The 25,729-nt window shown below is 39.1% G+C and overlaps 1 protein-coding gene across 1 annotated transcript in view; it reads left to right on the top strand.

Annotated features, from left to right (window-relative positions):
* The window catches only part of LOC145816188 (uncharacterized), a 49,257-nt gene extending 25,597 nt beyond the window's left edge, over positions 1-23,660 (top strand). Inside the window, exons 4-8 of the mRNA XM_082912484.1 lie at positions 17,189-17,258; positions 17,367-17,586; positions 17,747-17,851; positions 20,770-20,865; positions 23,294-23,660. Coding sequence (XP_082768610.1) covers positions 17,189-17,258; positions 17,367-17,469 — 173 coding nt within the window. The 3' untranslated portion in view covers positions 17,470-17,586; positions 17,747-17,851; positions 20,770-20,865; positions 23,294-23,660. The remainder of the gene's footprint in view (positions 1-17,188; positions 17,259-17,366; positions 17,587-17,746; positions 17,852-20,769; positions 20,866-23,293) is intronic.
* Positions 23,661-25,729: the final 2,069 nt, after the last annotated feature.

Raw genomic sequence — 25,729 nt, 5'->3', positions numbered from 1 at the left:
CTGGCACGAGATTCCGGTTTGAAAACTAAGTCAAAAAATGTAATTTTTTCACACTTAAGGTTGAAAATAGGCCATCGGAGGCTAAAATCGTGTAACAGTCATGAGAAGGGCCGGGGAACACCTCAAAGGAACTAGCACGGGACTCCCGATTTGAAAAATAAGTCCAAAAAGGAAATTTTCTCAAACTTAATTGTGAAAATAGGCCATCGCGGGCCAAAATCGTGTAACAGTCATGACAAGGCCCAAGGAACACATCAAACAACTCGGGAGGCACCAATGTAAGTTGTGGAAACTTATGGAACTAGCACGAGAATTCCGGTTTGAAAACTAAGTCGAGAAAGACACTTTTTTCATACTTAAAGCTTGAAAATAGGCCATCGGGTGCCAAAATCGTGTAACAGTCACGAGAAGGCCCAATGAACGCCTTGAACACCTTGGGAGGGACCAATGTAAGTTGTGAAAACTTACAGAATTAGCACGGGACTTCCGGTTTGAAAACAATGTAGCAATCACGAGAATGTCCGAGGAATACCTCAAACACCTCAGGAGAGACCATTGTAAGTTGTGGAAACTTACGGAACTTCAACGGGACTCCCGACTTGAAAACGAAGCCAAAAAAGGCACTTTTTTTCACACTTAATCCTGAAAATTGGCCATCGAGGGCCAAAATTGTGTAATAGTCACGAGAAGGCCCGGGGAACACCTCACACCTCGAGAGCGACCAATGTAAGTTGTGGGAACTCACCGAACTAGCATGGGGCTCCCGGTTTGAAAACTATGTCGGAAAAGTCACTTTTTTCACACTTAAGCTTAAAAATAGGACATCGGGAGCCAAAATCGTGTAACAGTCACGGGAAGGCCCAGGAAACGCATCAAACACCTCGGGAAGGACCAATAGAAGTTGTGGAAACTTACGGAACTTGCACGGGACTTCCGGTTTGAAATCTAAGTCAAAAAAATGCACTTTTTTTCACACTTAGGCTTGAATATAGACCATCAGTGGCCAAATTCGTGTAACAGTCACGAGAAGGCCCAAGCAACACCTCAAACACCTCGGGGGGGACCAATGCAGGTTGTGAAAATTTACGGAACTTGCGCGGGACTCCTCGTTTCAAAACTAAGTCAAAAATTGCACTTTTTTCACACTTAATCTTGAAAATAGGCCATCAGGGGCCAAAATTGTGTAACAGTCACGAGAACCCTAGCGAAACCCCTCAAACACCTCAAGAGGGACGAATATAAGTGGTAGAAATTTACAGAACTAGCACGGGAGTCCCGGTTTGAAAACTAAGTGGAAAAAGACACTTTTTTCAAACTTAAGTTCGAAAATAGGCCATCAGGGGGCCAAAATCGCGTAACGGTCACGAGAAGGCGTGGGGAACTCGTCGAACACCTTGGTAGGGACCAATGTAAGTTGTGCAAACTTACGGAACTGGCACAGGACTCCCGGCTTGAAAACTAAGTCAAAAAATGCACTTTTTTCACACTTAAGGTTAGAAATAAGCCATCGGGGCCAAAATCGTGTAGCATTCAGTAGAACACCCGGGGAACACCTTGGTCGGGATCAATGTATATTATTGAAACTTACAGAACTAGCACGGGACTGCCGGTTTGAAAACTAAGCCGAAAAAGGCACGTTTCTCACACTTAAGCTTGAAAATTGGCCATCAGGGGGCCAGAATCGTGTAATAGTCACGAGAAGGCCCATGGAACACATCAGACAACTTGGGAGGGACCAATGTAAGTTGTGGAAACTTACGGAACTAGCACGGGACTTCCGGTTTGAAAACTAATTTGAAAAAGACATTTTTCTCACACTTAAGCTACAAAATAGGCCATCGGGGACCAAAATCGTGTAACAGTCACGAGTAGGCCCGTGGAACGCCTCAAACACCTCGGGAGGGACCGATGTAAGTTGAGAAAACTTACGGAACTGGTACGGGACTCCTGGTTTCAAAACATGCACGTTTCTAATAGTTAAAAAATGCACGAGATTCCGGTTTGAAAACTAAGTCAAAAAATGCACTTTTTTCACACTTAAGGTTGAAAATTGGCCATCGGAGGCCAAAATCGTATAACAGTCAAGAGAAGGCCCGGGGAACACCTCAAAAAATAAACATCGGGAGTGACCAATGTAAGTTGTGAAAACTTACGGAACTTGCACGAGACTCCCGATTTGAAAATTAAGTCCAAAAAGGCAATTTTCTCACACTTAAGCTTTAAAATAGGCCATCAGGGGCCAAAATCGTGTAACAGTCACGAAAAGGCCCAGGGAACACAACAAACAACTCGGGAGGCACCAATGTAAGTTGTGGAAACTTACGGAACTAGCACAAGACTTCTGGTTTGAAAACTAAGTCGAGAAAGGCACTTTTTTCACACTTAAGCTTGAAAATAGGTCATCGGGTGCCAAAATCGTGAAACAATCACGAGAAGGTCCAAAGAACACCTCGAACACTTCGGGAGGGACCAATGTAATTTGTGAAAACTTATAGAACTAGCACGGGACTCCCGGTTTGAAAACAATGTCAAAAAATGCACTTTTTCACATTTAAGCCTGTAAATAGGTTATCGGGGGCCAAAATCGTGTAGAATCTCCGGGGAACACCTCAAACACCTCAAGAGCGACCAATGTAAGTTGTGGTAACTTACAGAACTTCAATGAGACTCCCGGTTTGAAAATTAAGTAAAAAAATCAACTTTTTCCACACTTAATCGTGAAAATAGGCCATCGGGGGCCAAAATATTGTAACAATCGCGAGAAGGCCAGGGGAACAACTCAAACACCTCGAGAACGACCAATGTAAGTTGTGGCAACTTGCCGAACTTGCACGGGACTCCCGGTTTGAAAACTATGTCGAAAAAGTCGCTTTTCTCACACTTATGCTTAAAAATTGGATATTGGGGGCCAAAATCGTGTATTTTTCGACATAGTTTTCAAGTCAGTAGTCCCGTGCCTTTTCGTTAAGTTTTCACAACTCAAATTGGTCCCTCCTAAGATGCTCGAGGTGTTTCCCGAGCCTTCTCGTGATTGTTACACTATTTCGGCGCACTGAGGTCTATTTTCAAGCTTAAGTTTGAAAAAAGTACCTTTTTCGACCTAGTTTTCCAACCGGAAGTCCCGTGCTATTTTCGTAAGTTTCGACAACTTACATTGGTTTCTCTCGAGGTGATGGAGTTGTTCCACGAGCCTTCTCGGGACTATTACAGGATTTTTGGCCCCCGATGGCCTATTTTCAAACTTAAGTGTTTAGGAAGTGCGTTTTTTGACTTAGTTTTCAAACCGGGAGTCCCATGCGAGTTCTATAAGTTTCCACAACTCATGTTGGTCCCTCCCTAGGTGGTTGAGGTGTTCCCTGGAACTTCTCTTGATTGTCACACGAGTTTGGCCCCCCGATGGACTATTTTCAAGCTTAGGTGCGAGAAAAGTGTTGTTTCGGACTTAGTTTTCAAACCGGAAGTCCCGTGCTAGTTCCGTAAGTTTTGACAACTTACATTAGTCCCTTCCGAGACGTTTGACGTGTTCCCGGGCCCTCTCATGACTGTCACACGATTTTGGCCACCGACGGCTTATTTTCGAGCTTAAGTGTGAGAAAAGTACATTTTTTGATTTAGTTCTCAAACCGAGAGTCCCGTGCTAGTTTCGTAAGTCTCCGCAACTGACCTTGGACCTTCCCGAGGTGTTTGGGGCATTTCCCGGTCCTTCTCGTGACTATTACACGGTTTTGGCCCCCCCGATGTCCTATTTCCAAGCTTAAGTGTGGAAAAAGTGTCTCTTTCCAACTTAGTTTCCAAACCGGGAGTCCCGTGCTAGTTCCGAAAATTTTCACAACTTACATCGGTCCCTCCCGGGGTGTTTGACGTGTTCCTCGGGCCTTCTCGTGACTGTTACACGATTTTGGCTTCCGATGGCTTATTTTCGAGCGTAAGTGTGAAAAAAATGAATTTTTTGATTTAGTTCTCAAGCCCAGAGTCCTGTGCTAGTTCCGTAAGTCTCCGCAACTTACCTTGGACCCTCTCGAAGTGTTTGGGGCATTTTTCGGTCCTTCTCGTGACTGTTACACGGTTTTGGCCCCCCCGGTGTCCTATTTCCAAGCTTAAGTGTGGAAAAAGTCTCTTGCCAACTTAGTTTTCAAACCAGGAGTGCCCGTGCTAGTTCCGTAAGTTTTCACAACTCGCGTTGGTCACTCCCGAGGTGTTTGTGGTGTTCTCGGCCCTTCTTGCGACTGTTACATGATTTTGGCCCCCCGATGGCCTACTTCCAATCTAAAGTGTTAGAAAAGGGTATTTTCCGACCTAGTTTTCAAATCGGGAGCCCTTTGCCTCTTCGTTACGTTTTCACAACCCAAATTGGTCCCTCCTGAGATGTTCGAGGTATTCCCCGGGCCTTCTCGTGATTGTTACACGATTTCGGCACGCCGAGGCCTATTTTCAAGCTTGAGTGTGAAAAAAGTACCTTTTCCGACCTAGTATTCAAACCGGAAGTCCCGCTTCATTAAGTTTCCACAACTTACATTGGTTTCTCTCGAGGTGTTGGAGGTGTTCCACGGGCCTTCTCGGGACTGTTACAGGATTTTTTTGGCCCCCGATGGCCTATTTTCAAATTTAAGTGTTCAGGAAGTGCATTTTTTGACTTAGTTTTCAAACCGAGAGTCCCATGCGAGTTTCGTAAGTTTCCACAACTCACGTTGGTCCCTTCCTAGGTGTTTGAGGTGTTCCCCGGATCTTCTCCTGACTGTTACAAGATTTTGGACCCCCGGTGGACTATTTTCAAGCTTAGGTGCGAGAAAAGTGCTGTTTCGGACTTAGTTTTCAAATCGGGAGTCCTGCGCTAGTTCCGTAATATTTCACAACTTACATCGGTCCCTCCCGGGGTGTTTGACGTGTTCCCCGGGCCTCGTGACTGTTACACGATTTTGGCCCCCGACGGCTTATTTTCGAGCTTAAGTGTGAAAAAAGTACATATTTTGATTTAGTTCTCAAACCCAGAGTCTCGTGCTAATTCCGTAAGTCTCTGCAACTTACCTTGGACCCTCCCGAGGTGTTTGGGGCATTTCCCGGTCCTTCTCGTGACTGTTACACGGTTTTGACCCCCCCGGTGTCCTCTTTCCAAGCTTAAGTGTGGAAAAAGTGTCTCTTTCCAACTTAGTTTTCAAACCGGGAGTCCCCGTGCTAGTTCCATAAGTTTTCACAACTTGCGTTGGTTACTCCCGAGGTGTTTAATGTGTTCTCAGCCCTTCTTGCGACTGTTACATGATAGTGGCCCACCGATGGCCTACTTCCAAGCTTAAGTATTAGAATTTTTCCGACCTAGTTTTCAAATCGGGAGTCCCGTGCCTGTTCGTTAAATTTTCACAACTCAAATTGGTCCCTCCTGAGATGTTCGAGGTGTTCCCCGGGCCTTCTCGTGACTGTTACACGATTCCGGCCCGCCGAGGCCTGTTTTCAAGCTTCAATGTGAAAAAAGTACCTTTTCCGACCTAGTTTTCAAATCGGAAGCCCCGCGCTAGTTCCGTAATTTTTCAGAACTTACATTGGTTTCTTCCGAGGTGTTGGAGGTGTTCCACGGGCCTTCTCGGGACTGTTGCAGGATTTTTTTGGCCCCCGATGCCCTATTTTCAAACTTAAGTGTTCGGGAAGTACATTTTTTGACTTAGTTTCCAAACCGGGAGTCCAATGCGAGTTTCGTAAGTTTCCACAACTCACATTGTTCCCTCCCTAGGTGTTTGAGGTGTACCCTGGATCTTCTTTTGACTGTCACACGATTTTGGCCTCCCGATAGACTATTTTCAAGCTTAGGTGCGAGAAAAGTGTCGTTTCAGACTTAGTTTTCAAACCGGGAGTCCCGTGCTAGTTCCGTAAATTTTCACAACTTACATCGGTCCCTCCCGGGGTGTTTTACATGTTCCCCAGGCCTTTTCGTGACTGTTACACGATTTTGGCCCCCAACGGCTTATTTTCGAGCTTAAGTGTGAAAAAAGTGCATTTTTTGATTTAGTTCTCAAACCCAGAGTCCCGTGCTAGTTCCGTAAGTCTCCGCAACTTACCTTGGACCCTCCCGAGGTGTTTGGGGCATATCCCGGTCCTTCTGGTGACTGTTCCCCGGTTTTGGCCCGCCCGGTGTCCTCTTTCTAGGCTTAAGTGTGGAAAAAGTGTCTCTTTCCAACTTCGTTTTCAGACCGGGAGTCCCCGTGCTAGTTCCGTATATTTTCACAACTCACGTTGGTCACTCCCGAGGTTTTTGCGGTGTTCCCAGCCCTTCTTGCGACTGTTCATGATTTTGGGCCCCCGATGGCCTACTTCCAAGCTTAAGTGTTAGAAAATTGTATTTTCCGATCTAGTTTACAAATCGGGAGTCCCATGCCTGTTCTTTAAGTTTTCACAACTCAAATTGGTCCCTCCTAAGATGTTCAAGGTGTTCCCCGGGCCTTTTTGTGATTGTTACACGATTTGTGCCCGCCGAGGCCTATTTTCAAGCTTAAGTGTGAAAAAAGTACTTTTTTCGACCTAGTTTTCAAACGAGAAGTCCCACGCTAGTTCCGTAAGTTTCCACAAGTTGCAATGGTTTCTGCCGAGGTGTTGGAGGTGTTCCACGAGCCTTCTCGGCACTGTTAGAGGATTTTTTGGCCCCCGATGGCCTATTTTCAAACTTAAGTGTTTAGGAAGTGCATTTTTTGACATAGTTTCCAAACCGGGAGTCCCATGCGAGTTCCGTAAGTTTCCACAACTCACGTTGGTCCCTCTCTAGGTGTTTGAGGTGTTCCCTGGATCTTCTCTTGACTGTCACACGATTTTGGCTCGCCGATGGACTATTTTCAAGCTTAGGCGCGAAAAAAGTGCCGTTTCGGACCTAGTTTTCAAACCGGGAGTCCCGTGATAGTTCCGTAAGTTTTCACAACTTACATCGGTCCTTCCCGGGGTGTTTGACGTGATCTTTGGGCCTTCTCGTGACTGTTACACGATTTTGGCCCCGATGGCTTATTTTCGAGCTTAAGTGTGAAAAAAGTGCATTTTTTGATTTAGTTCTCAAACCCAGAGTCCCGTGCTAGTTCCGTAAGTCTCCGCAACTTACCTTAAACCCTCCCGAGGTGTTTGGGGCATTTCCCGGTCCTTCTCGTGACTGTTAACCGGTTTTGGCCCCTCCGGTGTCCAATTTCAAGCTTAAGTATGGAAAAAGTGTCTCTTTCCAACTTAGTTTTCAAATCGGGAGTCCCTGTGCTAGTTCCGTAAGTTTTCACAACTAGCGTTGGTCACTTCCGAGGTGTTTGAGGTGTTCTGGGCCTTTCTTGCGACCGTTACATGATTTTGGCCCCCCGATGGCCTACTTCCAAACTTAAGTGTTAGAAAAGGGTGTGTTCCATCCTAGTTTTCAAATCGGGAGTCTCGTGCCTGTTCGTTAAGTTTTCACAACTCAAATTGGTCCCTCCTGAGATGTTCGAGGTGTTTCCCGGGCCTTCTCGTGATTGTTAAACGATTTCGGCGCGCCGAGGCCTATTTCCAAGCTTAAGTGTGAAAAAAGTACCTTTTCCGACCTAGTTTTCAAACCGTAAGTCCCATGCTACTTCCGTAAGTTTCCACAACTTACATTGGTTTCTTCTGAGGTGTTGTAGGTGTTCCACGGCCCTTCTCGGGACTGTTACCAGATTTTTTTGGACCCCGATGGCCTATTTTCAAACTTAAGTGTTTAGGAAGTGCATTTTTTGACTTAGCTTCCAAACCGGGAGTCCCATGCGAGTTCCGTAAGTTTTCACAACTCACGTTGGTCCCTCCCTAGGTGTTTGAGGTGTTCCCTGGACCTTCTCTTGACTGTCACATGATTTTGCCCTCCCGATGGACTATTTTCAAGCTTAGGTGCGAGAAAAGTGTCGTTTCGAACTTAGTTTTCAAATCGGAAGTTTTGTGCTAGTTTCGTAAGTTTTCACAACTTACATCGGTCCCTCCCGAGGCGTTTGACGTATTCCCTGGTCCTTTTCGTGTCTGTTACACGATTTTGGCCCCCGACGGCTTATTTTCGAGCTCAAGTGTGAAAAAAGTGTATTTTTTTATTTAGTTCTCAAACCGAGAGTCTCGTGCTAGATCCGTAAGTCTCCGCAACTTGCCTTGGACCCTCCCGAGGTGTTTGGGGCATTTCCTGGTCCTTCTCGTGACTGTTACCCGGTTTTGGCCCCCTCGGTGTCCTATTTCCAAGCTTAAGTGTCAAAAAAGTGTCTCTTTCCAACTTAGTTTTCAAACCGGGAGTCTCCGTGCTAGTTCCGTAAGTTTTCACAACTCGCGGTGGTCACTCCCGAAGTGTTTGAGGTGTTCCCGACCCTTCTTGCGATTGTTACATGATTTTGGCCCCCCGATGGCCTACTTCCAAGCTTAAGGGTTAGAAAAGTGTAATTTCCGATCTAGTTTTCAAATCGGGAGCCCTGTGCCTGTTCGTTAAGTTTTCACAACTCAAATTGGTCCCTCCTGAGATGTTCGAGGTGTTTCCCGGGCCTTCTCGTGATTGTTACATGATTTCGGCCCGCCGAGGTTTATTTTCAAGCTTAAGTGTGAAAAAAGTACCTTTTCCGATCTAGTTTTCAAATCGAAAGTCCCGCGCTAGTTCCGTAAGTTTTCACAACTTACGCAAGTGTTTCACGGAATTGTTGGAGGTGTTCCACAGGCCTTCTCGGGACTGTTACATGATTTTTTGGGCCCCCGATGGCCTATTTTCAAACTTAAGTGTTTAGGAAGTGCATTTTTTGACTTTGTTTCCGAACCGGGAGTCCCATGCGAGTATTTGGGAGGCTTAGCTTGATTTAGGTTGGAGTTTTCTATTTATTCGGGAGGCTTTTCTAGGAACAAATGAAATTACAATGGGCTTCATTTGATTGAAGGGTTGATATCATGTCTTTAACAAATTAGGAGCAATTGAAATAGGCGCATGCCTCGGATGCGCTTCGTTAATGTCATCTCACCTCAGGGATGGCAATGGATCGGGTTTTGAATGTGATTTCTTGCTTTTAAACTTAATTAATTTAGTGATACAATTTTATACTTTACTATAAACCTGACAATTTTGACCTACCTACCGCTATAGTTTACCCTACCATGGCACAAATACAATCGGGCCGAGGAATTTTGCCATCCCTCAGGTGCACCTTACTGCACTTTGTGCCTAAGTGCGTGCCTAAGCACGCTTTTGATGGCATTGGCTTAGATTTTACACACATTCCATAAAACATACTGTGTTAATGATTAAGGATGTGCAGTCTACTACCATGTTGTGTTCTTAGGTTTTGTTTTTTTCAACATATAGGAATTAGTAGTATTTTTTGTCAATTTTGAATAGATTATTCCTGATGCATCTAGAGAAGGGAACCCAAGCTTAGATTAGGTTATTGACCATTGACCAAAATAAAATAAAGAGATTAACTTATTGGTAAGTTTTTGCATGTTGCACAAGATTTATAAGAATGTCTAAACATATGAGTGATGATAATGAAGTATTTATGTCACGATGGACATAATGCTCTTCAAAAAATTTGATAAATATCCTTGAATTTCTGTAAAACATGGGAATAGCTAACGTGGAATATGATTTCAATTTTTAAAACATTTATGAATAAATAATGCAAATAATATTAATTTTTCTAAATTATTTCCAACATCTCACCAATTTAACCTGCATGGATAGCCTAGTTGTCAAAGGAGTGAACTCTTGGATGAGATATAAACTCAGATGCTTTGGGTTCAGCTCTTGCTGGCATCTAGACCCTGTCTTGGAGAGGTTCTTCATCATCCAAAAGGAAAAAAACCTCGCCAATTTTAAAATTTGGTATTGCTACTCAACATCTTAGGTAGACGTCCTAATTAGATACCTCTTTTAAGTTTCAGCTGAAAGTTCTTGGAATTACTTTATGGATTTAATGGCAACTACTGAACCTCTTCAAATTACTCAGTCTCATTAATTTAGAAATTTCAAATTTGTTTTGGTTTCAGCTCTCGCTTTTGTTTCTTTCTCTCAACATCTTCTGCTTCCTTTGTCTCTCTCTTCTCTGCATATTCTTCTCTTTTCTGCATAGCTTAGCTTCGCTTCTTCTTCCTCTTCTTTACTGCTTTCTTCTTTTTCATCTTCCCAGCTGGTTTCTTCTTCCTCTCCTCTGTTGCTTTCTTTTTCTTCTTCTTCACTGATGTTGCTTCTATTCTCTACTTCCCCGCGTCTGCTACTACTCCTACTACTGCTGATCTGTCTGTTCTCTACTGTAGCTGTTGTTTTCTCTTCTCCCTAACTGTTGTTGGATCTTTCCTCTGTCACTGATGTTGCCTTCTCTCTTGAAGCTGCTGATGATGAGGATTTCATCCGTGTCCAATTACTTAATTTGTTTACTCTTTGCTTGGTGCCACATATCTGTTTTGATGGAATTCCTGTGAGAAACCAGTTTACTTGTTTGGGAGTTTGGGCTGAATGTAGTAAAGTTCTCCATTTGAGTTATATCACTTGAAATTTTTTCTAACCAAAGTACCAAGCTAAGCTAAATCCGAGAGTACATAGGAAGGAGAAACTTCGGAGCAATTTTTTGAAACGTAAACATCTCTTCAAACTCGAGATGGGTTTTCTTCGACAAGAGGGGTTTGATGTAATGTGGTCCCATAGGAAAAGATTGATTGCTTATTACTGGCATTGGATAAGCTTATTGCTGTATGTCTGTTCCTTTGCTTTGATTCTCTGTTTTATGAACGTATCTCTGCAACATCTACATAAACTTGGGATTGTACACAGGGATGTAAAACCAGCAAATATTCTTGTAAACATCATCACCATTTTCTAATTTGTTTTGTTTTGTTTTGTTTCTGATCTTTTTGTGGGTAAGATTTTGTGTTTCCTATTCAAGTGGTTGAATAATATGCTGCTGCCGCCTCTGTTTTTTTATTTGTTGGCAGCTTGATGAAAACCTTCGTCCACATCTGGCAGACTTTGGTTTAGCAGAATATAAGAAAGATCTTAAACAAGTTTCTATGGAGAACTGGAGAGCATCTTGAAAGCCAACTGGTGGTTTCCATGAAAAGAATATGGTCGGCACACTCATATATGGCACCTGAAATATTGAGAAAGGAGATACATAATGAAAAGTCAGATGTATATAGTTTCGGTGTGACAATAAAGTAAGAGTTTGACATAAAATTAATGATTTTTCTATGCTCTCTGCCACTTTGAATAATAGCAAATCAAAATGTTGTTTTATCCTTTGTACCTGATGATGTTTTACGAGACGGACAAGAAGTTTTTTGAAATGCTATATGTTGATGACAAGTTAGTGATCGTAGAACCATGCTTTGATACTGAAATATATAGCCTGCACCTGTGCTTGTGGACTCTGGTTGCTCCAAAAGGTTTATTGAGTTTGCTCTACTAATTTTTGCCAGAAATTGCAATCTTTAGTAGCTAGTACCTTGTCAGTTAACATTCTTGAGAAGTTGATGACAGATCCAATGATACATGTTGGACATTCCTTCATGTTAGATGCATGTCCAAATATGTCAATATTTTTTTAGATCCGGACACATTTTGGACACTCGGGGGACACGTGTGTCCATCACTTAGGAAAGGTGATAGGATTTTGTTAGTTAAATTAGTTATTGGACAAAATATAGTAAACGTTATTAGTGCTTACGCCCTCTAAGTAGGATTAGATGATCAGACTAAGAGAGATGATTAGATGATCGGACTAAGAGAGATTTTTTGGACCAAATGGATGAGGTATTACAGAAAATACCCGTATGAGAGAACCTTATTATAGGTGAATATTTGAACAGCCATGCAGGAATAGATAAATTAGGTTATGAGAGGGTGCATGGTGGGTATGGTTTTGGTGAAATAATAAGACTGGAGAGAATATTTTAGTTTTCGCATTGGCTTCTGACCTAGTGGTAGCCAATACTATGTATAAGAAGAGAGCCTTTAAGAGTGCGTCAATTAGGAGCCAAATAGATTACTTTCTAGTAAGAAAAATGGACCACTTAAAATGCAACAACTGTAAGTTGATTCCTAGAGAGAGCCTAACGTCTCAACATAGGATTTTTGGTACCAGATTTATGCTTTAAAGGGAAACACCAAGCTAGGAAGAATATTGGGCGCTGTAGGATGAGATGGTGGGTCCTAAAAGGGGATAAACTAGAAATATTTAAGAATAGAATGGACGATGAAGGTATTTGGGACTTGGAAGAAGATGCTAACATTATGTGGAACTCAATGGCCAATTTTATGAGGAGAATCTCAAGGGAAGTCCTTGGAGAGTCGAAAGGAAAGAGATCCAACTCTATGGAAAGGAGGAAGAGAAAAGAATAAACAAACTTACTAAGATAAGAGAAAGGAAAATAAGAGATTTTAATCAGGTTAAGTGCATCAGAAGTGAGGACTCTAAGGTGTTGGTAAAGGATAAAGAGATTAAGAAGAGGTGGAAGAGCTATTTTAATAAGTTGTTAAATGAAGAACATGGAGGAAGGTCGAAAGGGGAGGAAGTAACCAGTAATAAGGAAAATCAAAACTAAGGCTTTAGGGCATTTGAAGTGGAGATTGCACTTAAGAAGATGAAATTGAATAAGGCTTTAGGACCCATTGATATCCATGTTGAAGCTTGGATATGTTTGGGTGTGAAGAGGGTTGCTTGGTTGAATAGGTTATTTAGCAAAATTTTGTTGACTAGGAAAATGGAGTCGTGGAAGAGTATTTTAGTGCCAATTTATAAGAATAAAGGAGATGGTCTAGAATTGTAACAACTATAGAGGATTCAAGCTGATGTGTCATATAATGAAAGTGTGGGAGAGAGTAATGGAACGTTGATTGCGAGATATAATAGAGATGTCAGATAATTAATTTGGATTTATGCTCGGTAGGTCAATAATGGAAGTGATCTATTTTTCAAGGAGAGTAATAGAAAAGTATAGAGCAAAGAAAAGATACATTTATATGTATTTTGATCTTGAAAAAGCATATAATAGAGTCTCTCGGGATATAATCTAGTGGGTGTTAGAGAAGAAAAGAGTGGCAAAATGTTATATTGATGTGATTAGGGATATGTATGAAGGTGTGGTGACCACTATTAGATTGTCGGTTGGAGAGACAAGTGAATTTCCAATTATTGCGGAGTTACACCAAGGATCAACCTTAAATCCTTATCTTTTTGCTTTAGTCATGGATGAGTTGACGAGAAATATTCAAAACGACGTGCCATGGTATATATTTTTTTGCAGATTATAGTGTTAGTGGATGAGAGTAGAGGAGTTAACACTAAGTTGAAGACTTGGAGAGAAGCATTTGAATCTAAAGGATTTAGGATAAGCAGAAATAAGACAGGGTACATGGAGTATAATTTTAGTAATAGTAACGATGGAAATAGAGGAGAAGTGAATATTAAGAACCAAGAACTACCTAAGAGTGAACATTTTTATTATTTATGATCGATTATCACAACAACTAGGAAAGTTGGAGAAGATGTGGTTCATACAATTAAGACAGGGTGGCTTAAGTGGAGGAATGCGTATGGGGTACTGTGTGATAAACGAGTACCCACTAGATTAAAAGGAAGGTTCTATAGAATGACTTCTAAAATAGCGATATTGTACGGGATGGAATGTTGGGCAACTAAGAAACAACATATAGATAAGATGAGTGTTGATGAGATGAGGATGCCAAGGTAGATGTGTGGCAAGATTAGAAAAGACAGAGTTAGGAATGAGTATATTCGTGAGTGGGTAGGAGTTTATACCGATAGAAGATAAACTGAGAGATAATAAATTAAGATGGTTTGGTCATATACAATGAAGACTAACAGAGGCAGCAGTGAAAAGATGCAATATAGTAACGGTTGAGGGAAGTGTTAGGGGAAGGAAAAAACCTAAATTGACGTGGGCTAGTATAGTAAATAGAGATATGAATCTCCTTAATTTGACTAACCAAATGGCTGTTGATAGACTCGAGTGGAGAAAAAAGATTCATGTAGCTGACCCTATTTGATGAGACTTAAGGCTTGGCTTGGTTTGGTTTGATTTGGTATTAATTAAAGTATTCATATACATGACATATAATAAATATATAAAACTATTTATTTTGCAGGTGTCCTTCACATGTTGCATCTTGCATTTTTTGAAATTTGTTGTGCTAGCGTGTCCATGTCATGTCTCTATCGTGTCTCTTGTCCATGTCCATACTTCTTAGAGTGTCTAATAATGGATTAAACACTATTTTCTTGGGCTGACTATTTTCATGTCGTACTTGTCAAAAAGCAAATAGAATGATTGGTCATCTTGATCATTCATGAATGCCTTAATTCACTTTATCTAACAAATTTCATTTCGTGGCAATGTAATAACAAGAAGGGTATGCATGTACTTTATATTGTTAGATTCGGGGATAACATTTCAATGCTAGATAGTATGTATAGACCAGTCTTTTGCTTTGTTATCTAGGTAGCTTATTTCTCTTATCTAGGTAGTGGAGTGGTGGCGATAGTAGTAGTAATGGTAGTCGTAGAGGTGAAGTGGCGACAGTGGAAGTAGTGGTGGTGGTGGAATGGCGTTTGCAGTAGTGGTGAAGGTGGTAGAGGAGATGGGTGGTGAGAGAGAGAAATGAGTGAGAGACAGATAGAGAAGAGAGAGGAGAGAGAGAGAGAGACAGAGTGATGAGCGAGAGAGAGACAAAGTGGTCGCTAAAAGTGCATTTTCTTGTAGTGGATCGATAAATCGAGAGGGAGCTCAGTAAATAGAGAAGACGGGAGTGGGAGAGTGAGCAACGCAAACACAGTGGGAGAGAGAGAGAAAAAAAGAGAAAGAGATAGAGAGTGAGAGACAGAAAAGAGACATAGAGAAAAGAGAGATGGATGAGAGAGACAGAGAAAGATAGAGAGGAGAGATGAGCGAGAGACATAAAGAGAAGAGAGATGAACGAGAGAGACAGAGAGAAGGATAGAGAGAAGAGAGATGAGTAAAGAGAAGAGAGATGACGAAAGAGACAGAGAGAGAAAAGAGATGAGAGAAGAGATAGATGAGTGAGACACAGAGAGAGAAGAGTGATGAAGATGAAAAAATGGATGAAAAGATATAGACAGAGAGAGAGAGAGAGAGAGAGCGAAAAGAGATAAACGAGAGAGAGACAGAGAGAGATGAGCGAGATAGCGAGAGAGATAAAGAGAAGAGAGAAAAGAAAGACAGAGAGAGAAGAGAGATAGAGAGAGAAGAAAGATGGACGAGAGACACAGAGAAAGAGAGAGACAGACAGACAGACAGACAGAGAAGAGTGATGAGTGAGAGAGAGAGAGAGAGAAGAGAGACAGAGACATAGAGACAGAAAGAGACAGACAGAGAAAGAAGAGTGATGAGTGAGAGAGAGAGAGAGAGAGATAAAAGAGACGGAGACACATAGAGAAAGAGAGAGAGAGACAGACAGACAGAGATGAGTGAGAGAGAGAGAAAAGAGAGACAGAGAGATAGAAAGATGAAAAAATGGGTGAAAAGAGAAATGTTCAAAAGAGTAAGACGACGTCGTTTTTATTTTTTTATTTTTTTTTGTAACAGAAAAATACCGTTGCATTTATTTAAACCATTTTATGACTATATATATATGAAGCCGTCTCATATTTTTTTTTTTTAATTTTTAATTTTTTTTGCAACGGTACGTATTACAATCTCAAAAACCTCTTCCGTTTTCTTTTTTTTTTTTTGCGATTGCAGCTGGTACCTTTTTTTTTTTAATGGATGAAAAGATATAGACAGAGAGAGAGAGAGAGAGAGAGCGAAAAGAGATAAACGAGAGAGAGACAGAGAGAGATGAGCGAGATAGCGAGAGAGATAAAGAGAAGAGAGAAAAGAAAGACAGAGAGAGAAGAGAGATAGAGAGAGAAGAAAGATGGACGAGAGACACAGAGAAAGAGAGAGACAGACAGACAGACAGACAGAGAAGAGTGATGAGTGAGAGAGAGAGAGAGAGAAGAGAGACAGAGACATAGAGACAGAAAGAGACAGACAGAGAAAGAAGAGTGATGAGTGAGAGAGAGAGAGAGAGAGATAAAAGAGACGGAGACACATAGAGAAAGAGAGAGAGAGACAGACAGACAGAGATGAGTGAGAGAGAGAGAAAAGAGAGACAGAGAGATAGAAAGATGAAAAAATGGGTGAAAAGAGAAATGTTCAAAAGAGTAAGACGACGTCGTTTTTATTTTTTTATTTTTTTTTGTAACAGAAAAATACCGTTGCATTTATTTAAACCATTTTATGACTATATATATATGAAGCCGTCTCATATTTTTTTTTTTTAATTTTTAATTTTTTTTGCAACGGTACGTATTACAATCGCAAAAACCTCTTCCGTTTTCTTTTTTTTTTTTTGCGACTGCAGCTGGTACCTTTTTTTTTTTGCGACAGCAATTTCTGTCGTCAGAAATACTCTTTTTTTTGCGACAGCAAGTTGTGCCGTCTCAAAAAGTCATATTTTTTTAGACGGGAATTGTGCCGTCTCCAAAAGTCACATTTTTGGCGACAGCAAGTTGTGCCGTCTCAAAAAGTCACTTTTTTTGAGACGGCAAGTAGTGCCGTCGCAAAAAGTCACATTTGTTGCGACGGCAAGTTGTGTCGTCTCAAAAAGTCACATTTTTTGAGACGGCAAGTTGTGTCGTCGCAAAAAGTTCCGTCTCATAAGCCCACTTTTCTTGTAGTGATACCATCTAGTGTTGTCTTGGGGATCCTTCGGTACTTGTGGGAGAAGGGAGACAATGGAGGACACACACTTTCTTATGCCCCAATGTGCGGTGAGAAGGATATCCATGTGTTTGGAATCTTTGATGGTCATCGAGGTGCGTCATAAATTAAGAGCTACTTATTTTCATCTTATTGGTGTATTTGGTACCAAACTCAAGCAACAGTGGATTTTAATGAGAACTAAAGCTCATGTGGGTGATCACAATATTAATTAATAAACAATTGCTTGGGCATCACTTGAAGTGTTTCTTAATGAAACCAAAATGACATAATGAGCATTACAAAGCCCAACTATTACAAAATGGAATTATTTTGGAAATTAGTTTTAAGAAATAAATGTTTAAATTCTTGAAGAATTCCTTTTTTTTTTCTTTTTTTTTATAATTCTTTTTGGTTGTTTCCAAACATAGCCTATGTGTCGTGCATTAGTTGCTCTAGATTACAATAAAAATGGCAAGATCAAATGCAGGTGCAGCAGCTGCTGAGTTTTCTGCTCGAGCTCTACCAGGATTTTTGCAAAGTCTTGGTTCCATAAAAAGGTTTCTTCCATTCTATTATTCTTGTGGGCTCTTTACATTCTATAATCTATATATGAATCTATTTAATAAGAAGTACATATTTTTATTTTGTATTTGATAACAATGCAGTCCGTCCGATACATTACTAGAAGCATTTGTCAAGACAGATGTTGCATTCAGGAATGAATTGGATTCCCATCGTAAATCTAAGGGAGTTGTTCAGAAAGACTAGCATCCTGGTTGCACAGCCATTGTGGCTCTTATAGTCAGAAACAAGCTTTTTGTTGCTAATGCTGGCGATTGCAGGGCAATGCTATGCCGAGCTGGCAGTGCTTATGCTCTAAGTAAGGTGAGATCGGACTTGATTTATCAACTAAATGACTCTGTAGTTGAAACATTCTATTAGAATAAAACATGGACCTTTTTAAACTTATTTTATTAAAAATTGTCTCCTTTGCTTACCCAAATGGGTTAAATTGTTCTCCAACTAATTCAACTTGATGCTGTAGGATCATGTTGCAAGTTGTCCCGAGGAGAGAGAACATATTATCAGTGAAGGGGGACAGGTCAAATGGCAAGTTGACACGTGGAGGGTTGGGCAGGCTGCTCTCCAGGTTTTCTTCTTATCCTTTGCTTAACGATATTCTAGAAAAATGTGTAGACTATTGTCTTCTAATATGGTTGTCTATTGTGAGGAAGTATATAATATAAACTTGTTTCGTCAAATTCTTTTTGCACCAAGTGTTAAGACACATGGACCACCACTACAACCCATATCTAGGGATATCTTGAGCATTATGATTACCAAAAATACTTATGATCACTAAAACATGAGAGAAAATATAAAAGGTAAGGAGTTGGTCCTCGCATCCTACTCCAACTTCTGAGCGTAGCGAGGAGGCTCCTTGTGTCCTGCATCGGCTGGTAGTTGTATGGAGGGTTCATCAGTTGTCACCATGAATGAAGAGGAACATTATGCAAGTTGGGCTGAAAGCATTCGATGTGGTTGTTGACGAGGCTGATCGCAAGAAGATGTGGGTCGCGAAAAAGGGTAGATCTCTGGAAAGATCCCTGATGTTGGGATTTGAAGTTCCTTTGTTGGCTCAAAAGACGCTTCTTAATTCCTGAAGAGAGGTCTTTTGGGCAGTCTCAACCTCTCAGAGGGCGCATAGGCTTTTGGAGGTCTAGAGACTGGTGAATAGGAGTGGTTGCTCCTTGAGGTTAGGATTTTTGGGGCAAATCAGTGGCAGGTTGTCACACCCCACCCCAATTTCATATTAGAAATCTAAGGCATGATGGTTAAGGGTTTAAGGCTAGTTAAGATTATTAAGTTAAAATAGTGAGATCTTCTATTGTAAGTTCATATTAGATTATTCACCCAAAAAAAAAAGTTCATATTAGATGTGGACTGATTCAAAAGAGTAGGGTGATTGATGTATGATGTATGTTTTAAAGCCTAATTTAGCGTTCAAGGGTTCAACAACAAAAATGGAAACGAATAACAAAGCAAATGATTTAGATTTCAATAACCAGACTTGCTTCATATTATGTGTGTTTATAAAAGTAGCACACACCGAACTCTCTTTCCTCCCTACTCAAATCCCATTACATTACACAAAAGAAATAGTACAGGTACAACTTTCAGGTATATACATTACACTTTACAATCAGCTCACAACAGTACAGTAAAAAATTAGGGTAAATTACATTAAACCCCCCTCAACTATGACCTATTTTTGAGTTGCCCCCTTAATGTTTTAAAGGCAACACTTACCCCCCTTGAAGTATATGAATTGCAAAAGTCATTAACACTGTTAACAGAAATTATTAAGTTACCCTTTTACCCTTCAATTGTATTGCTACCAGACTACCATTATCTTCTTCAACCACTACCTAATTTCTTCCAAACCCTAATCAAATCAATTCAATCCCAAACCCTTAATTCCACAGTGTCTCCACAATTCCGATTAACAAACACAACAAATTCATTTGACAAAGGGAGTAAAGTCAGCCACTGTGAATCACCACAACAATCCCATATTTTTGCAGGACCTAATGATCAACAAAGGGAGTGAAGTTTGGGGGTGGCAATGGAGATGGGGGTGTTGTTTAAGGGCTTGGGGTTTTGAACTCATTGAAGAGAGAGAGAGAGAGAGAGAGAGAGAGATGAGGGGTTGGCAATGGCTACAACAGCTTACGGCAATGGCAATGGCAATGGCAACAACGGTGGTTGAAGACAATGGCCCACCTCTCTTCATCTCACTTGCCACATGCAACCCCTCTTCCAGCCTACACCAACTCCTTTTTTTTTCTTTCTTTAACCAATGGCATCTCCTTCATTGTTCCTCCCTCCTCCCATCTCTGCACCACCACCTTATTTCCCCCACCACTCACCACCTCCCCTTTCGATTCCCACCAAGCCGAAACCCCTTCCCCACAGCCTCCCTCCCACTGATCAAACACCCCAATACACTAAAAGCCCTATATTAATTCAACATATGTCCACTAAAATCCCCTCACCTAATCAACGTATCACCATCAAAACCCTCAATTCTTTTGCTGTGGAACTTTTTTATCAAATCATAATGGCTTGGCTAATAAGGGTTCTCTAGTTGGTATTAGCCATGAGAGTTTCTGGTTATGGCTTGGCATTTCTGGCCATGTAGAGTTGCTGGTTGTGTATATATATACGATGTATGTATATATAATAAGGCTTTTTTAGTCATAAATTTTTAATTACAGTATGATACATTTATGCCAAATGACTACTGGTGTGATGACAGAAAAGGTGTGATGACAGAAGAGGTTTAGAGTTACAAAACAAAACTATAAGCGGGTTGAGTGTTGAATTTTTAAACATTGATTTTTAACTTGACAATGGGTCATTGTTGAGGGGGGTTTACTGTAATTTACCCTAAAAATATATATGTTGTTAGAATAGGAAATTGATCAGAATTATCAATATAAAAGGGAATGAAGTCTAACTCATTCCCTAACTGTTTCTTTTCTCTAAACCTACATATGTGTATATATATGTATGCATGTATATATATTAATATGATTTACCCTAAAACATTGATTTTGGTTCTCTGTGTGGTGTAGCTAAAATTAAATACAACAATAGGTTGAGTATAGGAAGATTCATAGTTCTCAACCAAACTTGCTAGCATGTCCACCAACAAAGCACACCTACAGTAGGCAAACATTTTTTCTTTAATTTGTTAAAGTTATATATTCCTTTATTTTTATTTTTCCTTCATGTCTTGGGAGGGCCTGAACCTTGCACCTTATCTTTTTGGGTATTAAGAGATAAATAATGAATTAGAAACAAAAGGTTGGTTTCTATTTAATGAGGTTTCTGTAAACTAGATTTAAAAAATAAAGAAACAAGAAGAGGGTGGGTAAACAGGAACACATGGTCCCTGCCCGGCCCCACTCTTTGCCCGTGCTTCCAGTATTCAACATGATGTGAAAGCAATAATCAATAATTTGTGGTTGAATTTGAAGTTTATTAATCACATATTTTTTATAGGTTACGCTGTCTATTGGTGACGATGATATGAAGCCTGTTGTGAATGCAGAACCTGAGATAACTGAGACCATACTGTATGTAGAAGATGAATACTTGGTAAGGTCCTTTGATCTGATAATCTTCTGTTATCTGGGGTTTGTTATTTGTGTACTACGACAAACTAATAAATGGATTTGTGGCTTCTAAATAGACATTTATGTACAGTTTCTAGGGAAATCAGAAATTTTAAATAACTGCAGTTGCATCTGCTTTAATCACTTTAAAAGCATTTGTTCTATATGCCATTACCAAACACAATTTTCTGTAGTGCCTGGATGATCATAGCACAATTCATGTTCTTGCAATTTGAAATTTGTAGGCCCCCAATTTAGGAGGTCCCATACTTGGAAATGTTACTAGCAATACAATAGAATAATCCTGAGATATATTATTGAAGTTTGAAATCTGTAGCCTTACAGAACAAGATTTTCTCCAAGTGTTTCCCACAAACACTCCATTAATCCCAATAGTTTAAAAACCCTTTTACGAATGATGTGGAAAAGAAGTAACACAAGGTTTTAGAACAATAAACTCTTTAAGGAGTTGAATTTAAACAACAAAGCTCAAATGCAAAAGAATATGGAAGTTGAAGCTCAAAACTTGAAAGATCTTGATGGGTATTACATTTAATCCTTCATCCCATGTTTGTAGACATGTAAAAATCTTGTTTTTATTGCCCTTCATCTCATTTTGGTCGTTCCAGTGCAGTAAATGCGTCTCTAGCAGTTGAAACGAAGTAGCTGTTGCATATTTTAGAATTTAAATTTTGCGAAGGAGTCAACTTATTTTGAATCTAGGTGAAATCTGAAGCTCTCAGAACTTTTCTTAAGGGATTCGATTTATTTTGTCAAGGAGTTGACTAATCCTTTTATCTGCATGACAATTGGAGTTCAGGGTCGACTCATTTATTTGAGGTCGACTCAAGACCTTCAATGTTTTTAAGATTTTCACGTGTTAAGCATCTCAAACTCATCCAAAACCCTTTCTAACTCCAAAATAATTTAGATAATGAACATTTAATCATATGACAAAATCATGTTACATTCTCATATTTCATTAAGCTATCCAATACCTAACACCAAAGGATATTGACAATTCAAAGTACAAGTTTATCATTTGCTAGCCACTCACTAATTTTGTATTGTGAAATATCAAACATATATCACTGTAAAACACAACCAACAAAAGCATCATAGACAATATCAAAACTAAACCATAGGTCTAATTTCTCTTTCATTTGAAGCATTTTGAGGCTTCTTGAATTCAACCCTTTTTCTTTTGTTATGTTTACGGTTAAAAATAGAATACTAGTATCTTGGCAGACTAACCCCAAGGGGTTGGCCTAGTGGTCAAGACCTGAGCCTAGGGTGTGCTCCCTTCAAAATCTACTAAAGTGCAAACAATTTCTCGAGACCAGTTCATATGGGACTTTGCCCGACCCCCCACTAGTGGATGGTGGGATTGGTCTTCCGGAGTAGTCGGTCTAGTGGGCCAGATGCTGAGTTATCAAAAAAAAAAAAAAATTATCTTGGCAGACTTGTAATTATTCTAATTTGTATTATGCTTTTCGTTTGTTAGTGCATAACATAGGTAGGCACTCAGATCAAACTTATTCAAAAGAGATCGTATACCACAATTTGAATGATTATGGTTTATGCCTTTGTTTTTCGGTTCTAAAAATAAAAAAATTCTAGCGACCTTGCCCTATCTCTTCCCTCCCCATTCACACCTCATGGTTTCAAAGCATTGAAATAAGACAAAACAAGGAGGGTGTGGAGTAAGCCTAGAATGAGAGAGTGTTCTGACGATTGAACTTCCATAGAACTACATGTAAAGTGATACAGTCCATACCTAATATTAGGAAGATAACCTCTCTAGTATATTTGGGACTGGTTAAGTTTGAGATAATATTATAGTGTTAAAGATATCAGAATATATGAAGATCCATAATTGAAGGGATTTGATTGTATCTCCCACTATATATATGGTGTACCATGTAATCAAGAGGATTAACTAGTGTGAATAAAAGATGTAGCCCATAGGGCTTTGTATGTGTGGACGTAGGCCAAGATTGACTGAACCACGTTAACTTTTTGTGTTCTTTCTTCTCTCTTTTCTATTTTTATTATCTCTTCATATTCAACCTTCTTGTCATATTACCAATATCAACTGTTAACACCTCCCTTCACATGCTTCTCATATTTCTGAACTTGGAGTTATATTATTTAGTTTAGTGATCTCTAAAAAATGATCTTTTGAAAAAAATTACAGTGGCTGAAAAGGGGGGTGGGAAGTAAAACCCTAGATAATTTTGCGACCTTTATGCTTTTCCCAATAATTCTTATTTAATTCAAATGCTTATGATGTATGTTTCATTTGTAATAAGACCATTTTCAAAATTTTGCTTTATTTATGACGGATGGTTGTGACTTGTTAGCATATCACATTTTTATAGAGAGAGTAACAATATGTGTTCGACTATCAGGTTATGGCTAGCGATGGCTCTAGGATGTTATGAGCAACGCAGAGATTGTTTGCATAATAAAGGACACAGTGAAAGAGCCTGGGATGTGCTCAAAGAGATTGGCAACCGAGGCTGCTGAACGTGGAAGCAAAGATAATATAACTATTATTGTCGTTTTCTTGCATCCTGTATCTACTGCAGAGAGGATTTACTAGGTTTGATGGTATTCTTATACAAATTGTTTTGTATGTATGAAATTAATTTTAGTGAGACATGGAAATGAACCAGAGGTGGTAGGAAAAGGTTTACCTCCTCGTCTTGTGGAAATTGTATGCGTACATTTATTTTTAGTGGGAAACTACACAAAGCATATGCTTGCATTATTGGATTTCAATGTGCATATATGGAATAATATTGCTAATAGATGTTTAATGTGTTCATACTGCGCGCGCGCACACACACTCTCTCTCCCCAAAAAGGCATGAACACTTCATTAAAATTAAACTGCACTACATGATTAAGGCAGGAATTTTTGATATGATAATACGATTCAAATCTACATGAATATGTATATGGCACAACTCGTTAGCACGAATATTAAATAGGTTGGATTACTGTCAAATTTGTATAGAACAAAGCTGAAACGAATAATTGCTATAATGAAAAATTAGTTACATATTTAATATTATTGCTATTAAAGGGTGTTATGACATTTTTTAATCTCTTATATAACTCCCATCTAACTAAGAAAAAAGCATGTAAAATAGGATTTGAAAGCTAATAAAGGTTTTGTTTTTGTTTTCAATTGAAAATTTATTTGTCTACTGTTTGAGTTAATTTAGTAAAAATATATATATATATATATATATATATATATATATATAATAATAAGCTATTGTTTTTGTAAATTAAGAAAATCAAATTGAATTGAAATCAAATATTCTTATAAATAATTTCATTCAATATAGATTAGTTTCATAAAAATTAAATTGTGAAGAATTTTTTTTTTTTATATTTTTTGTACACTTGATATTTTTAGCTTATGGTAAAATATTTTTACATGACACATTAATACTATACAAATTGGATACAAATTAGAAATGACATGACACAATAACACGAAATAATACATGAGTTAGGTTATTATTAAGATAATTTTGACACATTCAAAATATCACGACACGAACACGACCCCGAAAGCATGCGAAGAAAGCAAGAAAACCTATATAACTATATTAGTAAAGCGTAAAGAGATTTTCTCTTCTTATTATCTTAGTATTGACCCTGAAACATTTGTACTAACCCAAATCCAGTTCATCCCTCTTTTGATTTATTAACTAGAGTTTCAGGCTTGTTGATATTATTATGGCCGTGAAAGGCCTCAAATGAGAGATTTTTCTTGCTTCACTCCCATCATTGAAAATAGGCAGCCTTATGTCAATATGAGCTCGTCCGAAGATTGTGATTTAGCTGTTGCGAACTCCTCAGCTTTCCGCTAGACCTACCCTCTAGCTGTAAAAATTAATGACTGCCATTTATTTGTTTCATAGCCATCACTACTATATCATAATCTAGGATCACAAAATTTCTAAACCAAGACAACTACTATACACAATTCTAAAAACAAAAAACAAAAAATAACAACCACCACTATTCGTGATAATCAAACACAACTATAAATCATTAACCAAACATTCCTAATATTATTTTGGTTAATAAATTTGGTTGGAGATTTAGCAAATGAAAGGGAAAAAGTATGTAAAATGCGAATAAAATATAGTTACATTTTATCGACATTTCACACAACTTTTTCTTTTTCTTTTCAAATCCTTACTAAAATTTATCAACAGAATACAACCTAAATATTTGGGGGAAATCAAAACAGTACACTTTTGGGATATTCTAAATAAATGCACTTTTTGACTTTTTATAAAATATGAGTTGGGTATGGGTTGGGTTTGAAGTGATGTGATAGAGAGGTGATATGACTTAAATAAGATGATATGACTTGAATAAGATAGTAACTTTTTGACTTTTTAATTTTTTTAGAGGATGACAAACAAGGACGGCAAGATTTTTCCTTACTCTAACCAGGGGCACGGCTATAGATTTTCTTGTAATTTTATTGTGCATAGCTTTAAACTATAAACGAACGAAATGATATTTGCAATGCTTTATGATCGGGGAGAAGTTTGGTATTAAAATAGTTAAAAACTTATTCAAAAATCAAAAAGCTTAAAACTCATATAAAAAATAAAAACTCATTTTTTATTTTTTTGCATATTTTCCATAAAAAATAAAATAAAAATTAGAGTCATTTACAAGCACTTTCATTTTTCACTTCATATTTTAATCAAAAATTTACTAAAAATAAATCACTTCCCAAAAGAAAATTAAAAGATGGGAAGACAAGTATTGGTATTTGATTGTATTTGTACCAATGTAGTCACTATGTTA

The sequence above is a fragment of the Camellia sinensis genome, unplaced genomic scaffold (assembly GCF_055761805.1).
Source record: "Camellia sinensis isolate YWXY unplaced genomic scaffold, ASM5576180v1 Unanchor3, whole genome shotgun sequence".
Lineage (NCBI taxonomy): Eukaryota > Viridiplantae > Streptophyta > Magnoliopsida > Ericales > Theaceae > Camellia > Camellia sinensis.
Note: the sequence above shows the minus strand (reverse complement) of the source record. Positions and strands in the feature narration are given on the sequence as shown.